Here is a 15,568-nt window from a genome sequence, read left to right as displayed (position 1 = left end):
TAGCTCCTCGAATGTTCTCCCCAGTCTTGTTGTGCTGGTCATGAAGCTATCAGGGAAAGTCAGAAGCAACCTAAGTGGCCCACACAGGGAGCAGGTGAAGTATGCTCAGGGTCACAATCGAAGGCACACAGTCATTAAAAAGGCAGGAGACAGTGGCAGAGGCATATGTACTATGTACCCTAAAGTCAGGCAGACGCTATTAAAACTATTTACATAAGCAGACACCACACCGGCAGGGTTATGGGATTAGTAGAGATTTTTTTTCTTCTTTTGGTTTATCTGCCTCCCAGGCAGGGTAGATAAGAGGATCACATGGGAGAAGGGGTGAAGGCTCAGGCAGCCGCCAGGTATGAGGGTGGCCCTCAGCTCAGAGGAGGCAGTCCTGTCGGTGGGATCGCTCCTGCTCTCTTGGGAGCTGGGCTCCCCTCCAGCCATGTTAACCTGAACAGGGGAAAGGCCTGACCCCTGGACACCAAGTGGGTGCAGAGGCAGGGAAGGGACAGGTGGATGGGACCAGGTCTGACCTTGGGCTTCAGGGTCCCAGGGCCCAGGCCATGCACAACGGGGATGCCAAGAAGAGTCTGACGCAAAGTCACTGGAGACATGTAAGAAGCTCCGAGGGTTCTGGCTTCCTGCACCGGGCATGCCACCTGGCCAAAGCATGGCCCCTGAGAGGGGGCTTTGGAAAAAGAAACACCTTCTCCATCCCCTGGACTCAGTCTCAGTTCCTGTCACACCCTCCATCCTTGACAGGACAAAACTCTGAGCAGCCTTCCCCGCTCTGCCCTCTGCTCCCTTGAGTGTGGGTACTCTGGGTTTAGAGCTGGCCCACGTGAGGCTTGCTGACCAATGGCTGATCTGTGTGTGTGTGTGGGAGGGACCTGATTCTTACCAATTTCCCACGCAGGTCTGTGCCTCGTGTGTGGAACTAGTCTGTGCGTTCCCTGTGGGAGCCTGACCTGCTAATTCCCTCCCCTTCTTGCCGCTCCAGTCACCCAACACTGCCACCAGCCACAAATCATGCCAGGGTCTAAGACTGCTCTCCCCACCCCCTGATGCCCATCCTGGAAGACAGGAGAGCTGTCTACTTGATAAATCCACACCTGGCTGCCCTTCCCATCCTCTGTGCAGACCCCACCACTGAGACACGCCTAGACCCTGCCCCCTCGCATCTCAGGCGCTCAGTAAAGAGACCAGGGGAGGCAGAGACAAAATAAACCTTCTGGCGCAGGCCTGTCTGGACCCTTCTCTAAGCAGCAGATCTGATGGTGGTGTGGGGAGGAAAAAGGCAGGGTCCCAGACCAGGCTGCTCACACACACAGCTACTGTTTGCCCATCTGTCCTGGAGGTGTGGGACAGGCCGGCCGCCGAGAAGGCTGCTCGATAACCCGGTCAGCTCCATCCATCTGCTGGCAGAGGCTACGCTCAGGGGCAGGGCTCTAGGCATCGTGGCCCAAGGGAAAGGCGCCCCTTGCCACACTCAGCACCTGGCTATGGTCCTGATGTCCAGGAGCACAAACAGGGTGAACTGGAGTCCCAAGCTCTCCTCTCCCCTTTGTTTGTGCTCCCCACAGCCCCCTACTGTTGAGAGGCTGCCCTCCCTTCCTGACATCCTGTCTGAGGCCGGTGTGTGGCTGTGTCCTTCCGTCTGAAGGGTGTGAGTATACCCCTGAACCTCCTACTGAGGGGAGGGGTGGGGCAGGGCTCTCACCAGCGGGGGCAGCTGCGGACCCCTCCAGCATCTTGTCTGTGCCAACTGGGGATGCCCAAGGTTGCTTTGCAAGTGCCCGTGTTACCCCAGGAAACCCAATCTCCCAGAGGCACCGGACAGGGCCCTAACCAGCAGCCTAGCAACCAAACCGTGGCTGAAAGGGTGTGGGACTAGGTGGGACTACGAGAGAACACCCAGAGAGGGGGCAGGAACCAGAGCGTTGTCACCGCTGTTGTTAGGTAATAAAAAGGATTGAGACCAGGGGCGCCTGGGTGGCTCAGTCAGTTAAGCGTCTGCCTTTGGCTCAGGTCATGATCTTGGGGTCCTGGGATCGAGTCCTGCATCAGGCTCCATGCCCAGCGAGGGGTCTGCTTCTCCCTCTGACCCTCCCCCCCATGCTCTCTCAAGTAAATAAATAAAATCTTTAAAAAAAAATAAAAATGAAAACAAAACAAAAAGGGCTGAGATCAAACTACGGCCAGATGCCACTTGAAGCACTTTACCCACAGTATCTTATGTAATTTTATTCCTTATGAAATAACAGATTTGGAGAGCTCTTAATAAAGCCCCAGCAGTTAGTAGAGTCTGATCCCCAGTCTGAACTCCAACCTGACTGCAGAACCCTTTCTCTGCCCAGTTCAGGCCTCTCCCCCAGGACAAAAGGGATGGCCAGCAGTAGCCCAGATGGGACAACCTGGGTCAGCAGCCAGAGCCTGACTTCATCCTCCCTGGCTGGGCCCAGGTCAGTGTCTTGTCCCACCCCAACCTAAGGAACCACAAGCCAGTCCCGCAATCCTGGGAGGGCCTTCCTTGCCACACCCAAGGCTCCTCCTGCAAGGTTTTCTCCCAAAGCCCCTGAGGATGGAGGGGAGGGGGGCGGAGTAGAAATGCATACATTCCCTGGACACATCCCTATTCTGGGGGCTTCAGTCCCTTATCTGCAACCCAACAACAGACTCTCTCCAGGGAAGCGACAGATTGGATATGGCCAAGCCCAAAGACCAAAGCCATTCTGGGGAGGAGGTGGACAACTTGCCTGGGGTGGGGGTGGGAGGCTGCCGGGCCCATCCTACCAGGCCCCATCCTACCAGGCCCCATTCCACAGCCTCCTACCTACCTCAAAACTTGAACAGCTGACCCAAGGAGCTTCCAAAAGATGTCAGGTCCAGAGGAAAGGGACCATGCCTGTCCTGTCCATGGTTGTACCCCCAGTGCTTAGTGCCCTGACACATGAGAGACGCTCATGTTCTTTGAAGAACTCCCTCACTTCCTGCAAGTCTGTGCTCAAATGTGGCCTTCTCACTGAGGCCACCCTCATCACCATCTCAAGCTGCAACCTGCCCCCCACCCCAAACCCCTACTTTGTTCTTATTCTATGTAACTCGAATCACCTTTTAACACTTTTATTACTTATGCTTGTTTCCTGTTACTCACGCTCCCACCCTTCAGAACCTGAGTCCTGTGACGGCAGAGATCTTTGCCATAGAGGCACCAGCAGATACTCTTTGCATGACCAAGTGAACAGCCAGGACTGAAGAGAGATTGAGGCAAAGGTCTTCTCTAGTCGGGAGCCACTGACCCCAAAGAGCACTGGGCTGGGGCCCCTCAGGGAACTTCCCCACCCTGTTCTCAAGTCTCTGACCAAGGCCAGGGTCATCTAGACATCATGCCTGGCATCCTGCTGGGGATACTTTTGTGGGCCCTGCCTCAGACCAAGGCTCCAGGACAGCCAGCTCCTCAGCAAGGAGAATCCAAGAATAATATTATTTACTAGAGTCAAGTAGTCCTGTGCCCAGATGTCCCTCTCAACAAACCCTGGGAACACTGAGTCAGGTGTCTTGAGAGAAGACTGGTGTCTGCTGAATTCCTTAAGTGTAGAGTCAGGTACCTAGAACCTTCCCTGTCCCCACGCCCAGAGGAGCCTCTCCTAGCTCAAGAATTCACTGTGGTTCCTGGGAAGGGAAAGGAGCAGGGTGACTCTTCAAAGTACCAGTTTCCTCCGAGAGGCAGGGCGGGGAGGGATGGTCACCTCAAAGGGAAATGGGCACAACCCCATGGTGCCAGGGCACAGGGAGGGGAGGGTGTCCTGGGGAACCCCGGGACCCAAGGCTGGGGAAGAGCAGACAGTACTGACGGTCCCACTGGCAGATACCCCTCTCCTGCCCCATACCCTACTTCTCTCTGAAAATTGTTCCTGGGTAGGGGAAAATAAAATTGCCAAACAGACTTGGCATGCCTTGACCCAGGAGGAGCCCTGATAGTGATATCGCCTCAGTGAGATAAGAAGCCTTCTCTGAGCTGAGTACTCAGGATAAGTAAGTCCAGGCAGCCAGTGCTGCTCAGAGCAGCCAACCCAGCGGTGGAGACCATGGGCCTCTTGGGCCTTCACTCAGGTGTCTCAATAGCTGCCCCCGACACTTCTAGAAGGATCAGGAAAGTTGAGGAATCCTTCAGAAAACCCCATAGTGCTCCTGGAGACTCTTGCCCAGGATGCTCAATGTCTCCAGTGGTAGACAAGGGGTCACAGACTGACGGTAGAGGCTCCACAATTTTAAACTAAACTAGCTCCATGTACCACTTTCTCTACGGGGTGGGGGGTGTGTGGGCTCCTGGGGCCAGGAAGTCCTGGCAGGGGAAGACACCTCTTCCCTAAATGAGGTTGAAAGAAAGCACTACAGAATTCCCAGAAAAGCTCCTTAATGGCCACAGAGCAGCACAAGAATGTGATCCCCTCCACCCCCAACAGGGTACAGAATGTATACAGCCAAGCCCTCTGCTGAGCAAAAGGCTGAGATTAGATTCTATACCCCCTTCTTCCTGGGAAAGGCTCCCAACTGGGGTCTGGCCATCAGGCCTCACTCCTGGCTCTACCATGGAGCAGGGCAAGTACCAAGGGCCCTGGGAACACAAGGTAAGGCTAGAAGAGGCCACTGTCCTCTATCTCTCCCTCCTGAGTTTCAAGGAACAATATCTGTATTTTAAAAGGTCTGACCTCCAGAGGCTTTCAAAAATCAGGGACTCTTGGCTAGTCGACTTCTGGACAAAGAAGCCAAATTCTCTCACAACCCAGCAAGTATGTCCAAAAGGTTCAGGTGTCTGCCCAAAGGCCCAGAAGTGACACTTTTTATGCTTTATGGAGCAAGTTAAGCAGCTCAACCACCCCCGATGCCTGCTCTATGCCAGGCCACACGTGTTCATGACATTTTTTTCCCATTCTCCTGTCAACAAGGCTCGCTGAGGCTTGGCAAGGTTAGGTGACTAAGCCAAGATTATGGAGCAAGAAATCAGCATGGCATGATTAAGAGCTACACCTGTTATCTGGAAAGACACTAAAAAACTTAAGAACACCAAGTCTGAGGAAAAAGACTGAGAAGCAAGAGGGAGTGTTGCCTCTTCACCCTTTCTAAAACATTTCAATTTCCCCACCATGGGCTCCTATTACCTTTTAAATTTTTTAAAATAACGGGTCAGCTGGAATTACGGGCCTTTTTCTTCTTTCAATGCAACTGTTTAAAAAGTTCCTAAGTGCTCAATTATTAAGTTATTAAAATTATATTATTCTGCCACCAAAGGGGCATTCCATTGACTCAAGGAAGAGTAGGGATGCAGACTGACCTCAGACGCTGGAAACACTGCCCAGTGCCCAGAGTGAAACACTCTCCAGAGATTGGCCTCATCTAACTCTGGAGAACAGGAGTAAGCAGTGGTCAGAGCCTCCCCCGCCTCCCCCCACGCTGGGTTTGCCTCTTGACTGCTACAGGTGAACACTGAGGACAGATCACTTAAGAAAACCAAATCTGGGGCACCTGGTTGGCTCAGCTGGTTGAGCACCAGACTTTTCATTTTGGCTCAGGTCATGATCTCACGGTCCTAGGACGGAGACCCAGGGGCATGCTCTGCACTCAGCAGGGGGTCTGCTTGAGGCTTTCTCTTCCTCTGCCCCTCCCCCCTCGTGCCCACACTCTCTCTCTCAAAGAAAGAAAGAAAGAAAGAAAGAAAGAAAGAAAGAAAGAAAGAAAGAAAGAAAGAAAAAGAAAACCAAATCTGAATGCTCTGCCCACAAGATAAATAAGTAGGACCATCTCTCCCAGGACCCTTCCCATGCCTCAGCTCTGGAAGACACAGACTGTCTTCCTCAAAAGTCTTTTTGACCGTAGCTTCCCCAGGCCGGTCCACAGCTATTCCCTACCGCTGCTCTGTTCTCCCCACCTGGGGTTTTCTGTCTCCCTGACACATTCATGCCCTCCCAGCTCCCCTCCCTGCTCACCATCTCCTCTCCAGCCTGACAGGACTCCAGGTTGTAAACTCTGCAGAGGGTCCCAAGAGCCCGCTTAAGACGCCCCGCATCTGGCACGTGGATCCCCATGCGAAGGGGCACCGAGTCTAAGCCCTGCCCCCGCACCCAACGCTCACCTGGTCTCAGGTGACCACGGCTCTCCTGGTTAGTCAGTTCTCCCCACAGCTAAAGCTCAGCGTGTCTACAAACTGCCCAGCAGGGACAAACCATGAGCAAACTTTACACACTTTCTTTGGCAAGACGGTTATTTTTCACTCCTCACCAAGTCCTAACGTATCACAGCGCAACTCCACCCCCGTCGTCGTGGAAAATACTGTATTTCCATACCTTCCCTTCAAGGTGTCCAAGGCCGCCAAAGGCGGAGAAAGGCCCTGAGACCGAAGTCCCTCCTGCGGGCTTCCTGCGTCCGGGGATTAGGAGGCACAAAGGGCCGGCAGGGAGTGGGCCCAGATGGCAGGGACTAAGCCTGCGAGGTAACGTGCTGCGGCCGCTGCTCGCAGAGAGCGGGCTACCTGAGACGCGCGTCGTCAGGCTCCTGGGCCAGGCGCTTTGCACGTGGGGCCCAAGGGCCGGGGATTCCACCCCCGCTCGCGGTGACCTCCTGCACTCAGCCGGGCCGGGCACTTGTTTCCCCGTTTCCCAAAACCAACACCATTAGGCAAGCCCCGAGCTCAAATTCAGTAAACGCGGGCGGATCAGGCAGAGAAAAGTTCCCAGCCGCACTTCCTACAGGTGTCCTTCGCCCAGACAAACGGAGCCACGGGATCCAGGGCGAGGCGCGCGGACCCGGGCACAGCTCTCCCCGCCCCGCCCCGCCCGGGGAAAGCAGGGGTCCTGGCCCTTCCTCGCTTTCCCGCCCTGAGTGGAAGGCGCCCCGAAGGGGTGGACCCGGCCGGGTGTTTCCGGGCCAGCGCCTCACCTGGAGCCCCAGGCCGGCCCCCGCCCGAGGCCTCGGCGTTCCACGGCACCAGCCGCCGGCTCCGCTCACTCCGCCGCCGGCCCACGGGCTGCTGGGCGGCCGTCTCCTTCCTGCTCACCTCCGGCGCGGCGAGCAGGGGGCGGAGCCGCTGTTATTTACATAAAGGGAGAGCCAGCAGGGCTCGCAGAGCCGCGAGCGCCCGGCCCCGGCGGCCCCGCCCCCCAGCCTGGCCCCGCCCCTCCGCAGCTTAGAGCCGACGGGGCGGGAGCGCAGCGAGGGCGCCTTCGGGGGGCGGGCGGCGGCTTCCCTCGGACCAATCCGCGCCCCGGGGACCGCGGGGGCGGGGCCGAGGCCGGCGAGAAAATGCATGAGGCACTGCAGGCCCGCCCCCGGCCTCACCTGCGCGCACCTGGACAGAGGACGGCACGCCGCGCCCAGTGTCCTGCCGCGTCCGGGAGGAAATAGTCCCTGGGACGCACGGCATCCTGGGCCGCTCCCCAGGCCTAACGGCCGAGGGGAGCAGTCCCTCCCCCACGCCGGCCCGGAGCGGCTGAGGGAGGGACGTGGCCAGGGCTGCTCTTCCCGAGGACGCCCAGCCCAATCAGAGCGGGTGACCGGCGGACACTGGGCCCAGTTTCGGGACCCAAGAGCGAGGTGGCCTGGGGACGGGGGCGTCGCCGCAACGCGCCTCCCCTCGGGGCGGGCCCCAAGCCTGGACCCCGGTCCTCCGATTCGCTCCGGAGGCAGGAAGGCGTCCAAGGCCCCGAAGGACAGCAACATCGACCAGAGTTTTTAGTACCACTGGCGAGTGAGTTGGAGCGACGAGAGGCGGGAGCGGAAGGGGCGCGGAGGGCATGCGAATGACGCGCGCCACAGCACGACCCGAAGCTACTGGGGTTCAAACCACGCCGACGTGGCGCCTCTTCGCCGCCCTTCTATCCCAAAGCGGCTGCATTCAGGGAAAGCCCGATGGAGCGCCAGCCTCCCTCCGTGGACTACCACCCAGAAAGCCAAGATGATTAGGTCTGTGACTTCCCGTCCCCTGGGCGCAGGCCCTGAGAAAGGTGCGGGGTCGCGTTCTTGCCCTCTTGGGACTTTCTTCTCTCTAGAGAAAGCAGCGTTGTCTGCGGGTGGCAAAGCAGGGGTGAGGGCCTGGGGGCCAGCTCCACGGACATCGGGACTCGCGGGGGGGGGGCGGGGGGAGAAGGGCTTGAGGCTCGGGCTGGCGACTTGTCCACTATCTCCAGCCACAGCAGAAAAGCGATTTTTTTTTTAATGGCTTTGGCTTTATCGCACGAAGCAGGCACCCTCTCGTTTAAAGGCACAGAGTCCTCTCTTCTGCCCCACCCCGCTGGGTCTCTGAAATCTAGTCCTGAGTTCCAAGGGGATCACTGCAAGACAGCAACCTCAGGCCTGGGACTATGGAAGCCAGGTGGGAGGGGCATGGCATCGTTCTCCTGCAAGCATCAGACACCCAGGGCCAACGGCCCAGACTAGCCCCTGAAGCTACAGGTCAGGGTCTGGGTATAGGAGGCAGCTGAGATGGTCCCTGAGAGTAGACAGTCCAGGTCCTCCAGAGCAAGTCCCATGCCCTGCCACAACGGCATGATTAGTGTTCCAGATCCCTGGGCAGCGTGAAGTCCCTGAAGCTGTAGAAGGAGATGTCTCCATGATCCACCAGGGCAAAGATCAGAGGAACATCCCCACTCTGGTAGGATAACCGCTTGAGGGTACGGAGGTCTGGAACTGGCTCATCAAATCTGCAGGGATAAAGTTAGACTGAGATGTGGACAAAGGCCACCCATACGCTCTGAGCCCCCAGCCCTCTCAGGCTACCCAGGAAGGGAAATTATAAAACAGGAGTTGAGGGTGAAAGAAGTCTGGCCTCTGGACTCTCGTGTGCAAACTGCATGGCTTTGATACGTTCTCCAAGAGTGACCCAGGGCTTTGGTTGGGTCTGGGGGCTAGGAGGAGTGAGGTTCTCACAACTTTTAGCCTGTGAATCCCTCTGATTCACATTCCTTCCGCTGGATGAGTCCTGCAATAAAGTGGCACAGGAGAGAAACTACCAAAGATGCTAGGAATGAGGGCTGAGGACTTGGGAAGCTCTGCTTCCTATAGCACTGACTGGCTGTGTGGCCCTGAGTCAGTCACAGCTCTCTGGACCTCTGGTTCCTTGGCAAACTGGCCAGAGGCACGGAAGTGAGGTCCCCTTGGTTTACAAGAGAACTGGCAGCAGCCTGGGGTAATGCTCACTGGTCTCATACCCACTAATGCACATCCGGGCGTAGGGCTTTCCAGGGTTATTCTTGCGGAATGTGGCCACGGCATCAGCCTGGTAAATGTCAAAGCTGATCTCCAAGCCCCCAGACTTCTCCAGCAGCCTGAGGACAGAGTGAGAAACTTTAAGAAACAGGGACCCTCCTCCTCCTCTTCTTTCCATGCCACACTTTCCCTCCCACAGTTCCTGGAAGCAGCCTCATCCAGGGGAACTGAGGTCCTGCTGTGAGGTGCCACTTGGGCAGGGGGGAGGTTCTGCTGCCTATCTCAGAACCCTTGGGCTAAAGCCACTCTTGCCTTTAATCCCTCCCTCTCCCCTAGACACACATGAATTATCAGGCAGGCTAAGGGGCCCTGGAATGATCCCCCAGCCCAGGTCCAATTTCAGGAATCAAATCCCAGCTGCCAACTCCTGCTGGCAGCCAAGGTACTCTGGAGCAGGCTCTGCCTGGAGACTCACCGGGCACCTCCATCAGCAAGGTGTGTGGTCTGCATCACAGAGATGTGCTTTAGGGCTGTGGCTGCAAGGACAGTGAAAATAAGGCGTTTCTGGATCTGCCACCTAGTTTAGTGTTGCCAGATTTAACAGATTAAAAAAAAATTGTAGGTATGTCTCATGCAATATTTGGAATATACTTATACTAAAAAAATTAGCTGATTATCTGAACTTCAAATTGAACTCCTCTGGCAACCCTAATCTAGTTACTTAGAATCTCCCATGTTCTCATAAGGATTATAAAGAATTCTGAATCTCTTAATACTGTTCTTCCCTATTAGTTCCCTATTCTTAAACATGCAGGGCATACACAGTAAGCCTTCCTTTTATTTGGCCGAGTTGGGAGAACAGGGATCACAAATGGTCGGTGGCAGAGCCATCCACATGCATCTTGTTTATTATTTTAAGGATATAGTTGTAGTTTCATTCCCCCTCGCCTCTCCCCAGACACAGACTTGCCATTTCCAAACCTGCCGACATGGGTCCTTTTGCTGCTTTCCAGGAGAACAGACTGTCCTTGTGGGTTCCATTCCACTGGACAGCTCTCTCTGCCCCATCTTTCTTAAGCCTCAATTAGTCATGGCCAACCCATGTCCCTTTCAAAGTCTTATGATTCCTCAGCTGCCAGGGGCCTGTGGGGCTTTGGCAGAGTGAGGGGGTACCTGGGGAGTCTGCCTGGCCAGGACTCAGCAGGGGTCTGACGGGCTGGTCCCACAGGTGTGAGGGGCGGCTCTGCTCCTGCAGGCGCCTTCTCTGCAACAGCTGCTTGTACTCCTGCCAGCTGGAGCAGCGCCGCACCTCAGGGTCCCAGTTTACATCCTCCCGGAAGTGCTGGGCCTCTGCCTGCCGCTCCCGTTCCCGCCTGGACAGCTTCTCCTTCCTTTGGTTCAGCTTCTGACACCAGGATTCAGCATCTGTCTCCCGCCCAGCGACGTTGGCCGGGAGCAGCTCTGGGGCTGGGGCAAGCAGAAGGGTGTGGCGGCTATCTGGAGCCATGTTGGGGAAGGAGATCTGTTCAAAGTTCCAGCGTGGCTTACAAACCCCCTTGACCCCATTCTCTACTTTGCCACTCTCCTGGCTGCACCCCACCCCCTCATTAGCCAGGTCAGGCCAGGGCTCCAGGGATCCCAGCAGCCGAGATGGGCCCATTGGGCCCTTTACAGGGCTTGACTCCTGAGGTTTCTCCTCTATGCCTCGGCTGTTCTGGTTGCAAGGAGGTGGGCTGGAGGTTGTCGGGCTCTCAGGTGTCTCATTCACCCCCTGCAGGGGATTCTCCAGGGCTCTGGCCTTCTTATTAATGGACCTGAGGGATGTGAGGAGGAAATTCAGCACGTCTGCTTTTGATTGCTGAGATGCACACGTCCCACACATATCCTGCTGCCTCCAAGGTCCTACAAGGGAGCCACCCAAGCCCAGCTCTTAAGCCAATGCATTCTCCAAGGTCCCCAAAATAGCACTCCCTTAACAGCTCTGCTCCCCAGAACTCCCGGGGGAGGGGGATTGGCCATGTGGGAAGCATTACCGAGAGCTGGAGTTCCTCCTCTTCCTCTTGCCATTCTGATCCTCTAAGCACTGGGCACTGCCATCCAAGTTCAGCTGTCTCTCATAAGGGGACAGGATGGAGCTGTGGGGTGAGAATTGGGTGGGCAACAGATCCACTTCCTCAGCCTGGCGTTCCCAGTGGAATTCGTGAGGGACTGGCCCAGAAGACAAGTCAGTGGGCCAGGGTCAAAGCAAAACCCAAGGGCTAAGTCCCTGGGCAGACCTGCAAGCAGGGTAAAGGGGGGCAACCACAGGGGCTTGGCCATGTGTCTTTGCCCAGGCCTCTGGGTCTTACCAATGGCCCCTTTGAACAGAGACTTACTGGAACCAGGGCTTCTGCAGAGCCAGCAATAAATGATTAATCACTAGTGAGAAAAATCAAGAGACCAGAAAACTTGGGAAATACAGAAAAATAAAAATACACACATTTTCGGCTCTTATAAACACACATCCTGTCTCCATATGATTTTTTTCTATCAAAAATTACATTGTACTGGGGTGCCTGGGTGGCTCAGTCGGTTAAGCATCTGTCTTCAGTTCAGGTCGTAATCTCAGGGTCCCGGGACTGAGCCCCACATCCGAGGTCCCTGCTCAGCAGGGAGTCTGCTTCTCCCTCTCCCTCTGCACCCCCCAACCACGGCTCCTGCACTCACCTGCACGCGCCCTCTCTCTCTCAAATAAATAAAATCTTAAAAAAAAAAAAAGACCTTGTACTAACATACTGCTGTTTAATCTTCTCTTACTCTCAGTAACATACTATGGCCACAACCCCTTCTGACTATAGCATTCTTCCCTACCATGATTTTTTTATGGTGCTGAGGCTGCACTGTCCAAATGGTAACCACTGGACAAAAGGGTGATTAAGGTTAAATTTAAATCCATTAAAATTGAACAAAATTCAGTCCCACAGTTGCACAAGCCACATATATTGGACAGCAGAGACCTGAACATTTTTATCACTGCAGAAAGTTCTACAGGACAGTGCTGCTCCAAGGGACAAACTCAAATTTGTGTGACCATGCCTTCCCCATTGAAGTCAGAGGATGTTTCCAAGTTCACCAAGTTTGCAAAGTGATGATGTTTTGTGTAAGTTCCCCACTAAATGCAAGTCCTGTGGGGACAGTGATTTTGCTCTCTGCTATTCCTCAGCAACGAGCACAGGGCCTGGCACCCAGTAAGGAATCAACAAATACTGTCAAATGAATGAATGAACATTCTCACAGGTGAACTTACACACAGATCTGTGCCTGTTTCCTTGGGATATATCCCACTTTTAGGAACTAAAGGGCATACCTGTTCTAGAGCTTTTGTGACATACTATGAAACAGTAAAGAGTATACCAGTTTCCACTCTATGGTTGATGGTCTCTGTGGCTCTTAGCAATGCTGGGCTAGTAAGTGATCATCTTTAGAGGCCCCAGAAGGAAAGAACATCTAACTTAGCCAAAGGAATGTGAGACCCTATTCAACTGTTAATTCCTGCTTGGCCCTTCATTCATGCATGCACTAGACAAATCTGCTTACACACCCACTGAGGCACTGTTCTGGTATTACAGCTACGTGCCAGTGCACTGTTGTGAGCTGTTAAGTGCTCAATTGTTATCTGCAGAGCGAACAGGCTGAAGATGGGGCTCAATTTGATAAACCAGAATAAGCTGAAATGACCCAGACTTGTCTCAATAGAACACTTCCAACAGAGGTCCCCAGCCCATGCCCAGGGAGCTGCAGCTCCAGACAAGGATTCCAGGTCAAGAGAGGCATTTTCCACTTTGGGGCTAGTCTACCAGGTCCCAGGACTAGAACAAATGGGAGAGAAATGGGATAGGGATTTACCTTGGCTGGAATCGTCGAACCACGTAGCCCAGTCTCTTCAGGTGGCTGAAAGCCTCAAAGAGAAAAAGTAAAGATCAGAGGTCCACTTCTGAAAACACCAAATAGTTCCTCCAAACAGGAGCCACTCCCCACGCCCCCTTCCTTGTCCCTAATGCACACCCCAATTCCAAACCCTGGGATTGGCTGGACGCTCCATTATAAACACCCTCCCCAAACTAAGGTCTCAGTCTCTAAATTCCTGTCTCTTGCTTACTTTACTCTGGGCACAAATAACATTTAGTAGTTTCTTGATTTAAATGCAAAATCCAAAAAAGCTGATAGCTGACAAATCAGGAAAAGAACTATGTGCTAGGATATTATGATACCAAAGCTGTCGGGAGCGAAGGTGCTGACCAGTGTGAACAAGGAAGTGGCAAAAGGTGATAGACAGCACACCCACTCCCCTGCCACTCCACCCTACACCTCCACAGACAGGGGTAGGGTAGGAGTGGTCTTTGGTAAAGAACCACATGTCCATCCTTGTGTTCTAATACCCATATCAGAGAGATGTACAGAGGAATGACGCCATCGTGCTTGATTTCTCAGCAGTCTTAAACATAGCCAATCACTTCTCCCTTCTCTCGGCTTCTGTGAGACCACCTCTCCTGGTGTTTCTCCTTTGTTGTCAGACACTCCTTGGTCTGTTTCTGGTTCCTTATCTTCCCCCTGACCTCCACACACTGGAATGCTCCAAGTCTCTGAAACAGCCCTCTATTCTGTCCACACTCCCGTTCAGCCCTGTGGTTTTTATTTATTTTTTTTAAAAGATTTTATTTATTTATTTGACAGAGATAGAGACAGCCAGTGAGAGAGGGAACACAAGCAGGGGGAGTGGGAGAGGAAGAAACAGGCTCCCAGCAGAGGAGCCTGACGTGGGGCTCGATCCCGTAACGCCGGGATCACGCCCTGAGCCAAAGGCAGACGCTTAACAGCTGTGCCACCCAGGCGCCCCAGCCCTGTGGTTTTCCACACGCTCATGATGTCCACATTTATGTTTCCAGCCTTGTGGCCCTACCCAGCTTTGTCTTCTTCCCAGCCCTCAGTTCTGTGGAGTCAGTCATTCAGTTGCTTGCTCACTTATTCCCAATTGCCACCACTAGGAAGCAGGCCCCATGACAGCAGAGCCCTTGGCTGTCCTGTAGTCCCAACACATAGCTCTGTGTCTAGCACCTCGTGGGTACTTATAAATCCTCACTGACTCAGTGGATGGGTGGCTCCTCTCCTGGGAGAGGGTGGCAGATACCTGGTACTGCAGAAAAGTCATAGTGTCCTCAGTCAGCAGTAGCTGGTAGGCCTCTTGAATAGACAGTGGCAGATCTTGGTGGAAAAGCTGGATGGAGCCCTGGAAGTGGGGCCAACAGCTCAGCTTGTGGACCCTCCTGCAGTGGCTCAACCAATGGGGCAACTTTCAGGTGGTGAAACAGGGGCGTCCTCCCCCCCCACCCCGCCCCCAGCGTCACAGCAAGAATGTGGCCAACCAGGGAACGAGGGCACCACCACTGATTTGGACGGGAATCCCCGCTCTCTGCATGGTACTCTTGTCATCAGTTCTAGAATTCGGGTTACAAGCTTCTTGAATTCTCAGTTGTGTATATACGTTTACTCTAATAAAAACACGTCCTTCTCTGTTCCTTGCTCCCAACCCTTCCTCACCCTCCGGGGGCCCCACTCACACACTCCAGCAGATATAAGGCCTCTTCGGGGTGAAGCCGCTGCCGGCCCTGCTCTGAGAAGCCCATGGTCTGCCAGAATTTACCCTGTGTGGGACCCAGAGCAAATGTCACAAAGGAGCCAGGAAGGCAGAGAAGGAAGGTCTCTCTCCCCGAAGCCGGCCGCTCACCGCAGGAGACTTCAATTCCACAAAGCCCTCTTCCGGCCTCCACTCGGCAGCCACCAAACTGCCCCTGGCGAAGAGTGGGGAGGGGGTCCGTCTGAGTGTCCCCGTGAAGTCGACGGGGTCCGACCGCCCCGCCTGCCCCGGCCCCGCCCCGGACCGCCCCCCTCACAGGCGCTCCACGCGCTCCTCCGCCAGCAGCTGCCAGAGCTCCTCGCGGCACAAGCGCAGCCGCTCGGCCTGGGCCGCCGAGCCGTCGGGGAGGAAGTCCTTGGGCCCATGCGAGCGCTGAGGCAGCTTCTGGGACCGCGAGCGGGCGGCCAGGAGCTCCCGGGCACTGGGGAAGGAAGAGACGCGGGGTCAGCGCGGGGCACTCGGGGCCGCGAGGCCCGGTCCGGGATTCCCATCCCCTTCCCCCACGCCCCCTCCGCGTGCCCCGCGCCTCCGCGGGCCGGGCCGCACCAGAGCACGCGCCCGGCGGGAACCTCCACCGCGGCGGGCTCGAGCTCGGGCTCCATCGGGCCGCCGTCTGCGGCTGCGCGCGCACCGCCCCCGATCAGCCCACCGCCGGAACTCCGCGCGGCCCTAGCGCCCGCGAAATCTCCCTCTGCTCCACCA

The 15,568-nt window shown here is 55.3% G+C and overlaps 2 protein-coding genes across 7 annotated transcripts in view; both read right to left on the bottom strand.

The window, feature by feature from the left end:
• Positions 1-7,076, bottom strand: part of LLGL2 (LLGL scribble cell polarity complex component 2) — a 33,163-nt gene extending 26,087 nt beyond the window's left edge. For 5 of the 6 annotated variants that reach the window (XM_034640335.1, XM_034640337.1, XM_034640338.1 and 2 more), the window contains exon 1: positions 6,928-7,076. The gene's annotated coding sequence lies outside the window, so the exon portion shown is untranslated. Of the gene's footprint in view, positions 1-6,335; positions 6,730-6,927 lie in introns of those variants that run through there. The other variant, XM_034640336.1, reaches the window with a different exon arrangement.
• A 1,106-nt stretch (positions 7,077-8,182) lies between these two features.
• TSEN54 (tRNA splicing endonuclease subunit 54) lies at positions 8,183-15,530 on the bottom strand. Its single transcript, XM_034640341.1, has 11 exons — positions 15,413-15,530; positions 15,123-15,287; positions 14,957-15,020; positions 14,790-14,873; positions 14,360-14,458; positions 13,078-13,130; positions 11,226-11,327; positions 10,366-11,006; positions 9,668-9,728; positions 9,195-9,311; positions 8,183-8,687 (listed from the first exon to the last, which is right to left on the bottom strand). The coding sequence occupies exons 1-11, from the start codon at positions 15,466-15,468 to the stop codon at positions 8,537-8,539; spliced, it is 1,593 nt and encodes a 530-aa protein (XP_034496232.1). The 5' UTR covers positions 15,469-15,530; the 3' UTR covers positions 8,183-8,536.
• Between the last annotated feature and the right edge of the window lie 38 nt (positions 15,531-15,568).

Source organism: Ailuropoda melanoleuca, chromosome 13, assembly GCF_002007445.2.
Source record: "Ailuropoda melanoleuca isolate Jingjing chromosome 13, ASM200744v2, whole genome shotgun sequence".
NCBI classification, from domain to species: Eukaryota; Metazoa; Chordata; class Mammalia; order Carnivora; family Ursidae; genus Ailuropoda; species Ailuropoda melanoleuca.
The sequence above is the reverse complement of the archived record's forward strand: the minus strand, read 5'-3'. Positions and strand labels throughout refer to the sequence as shown.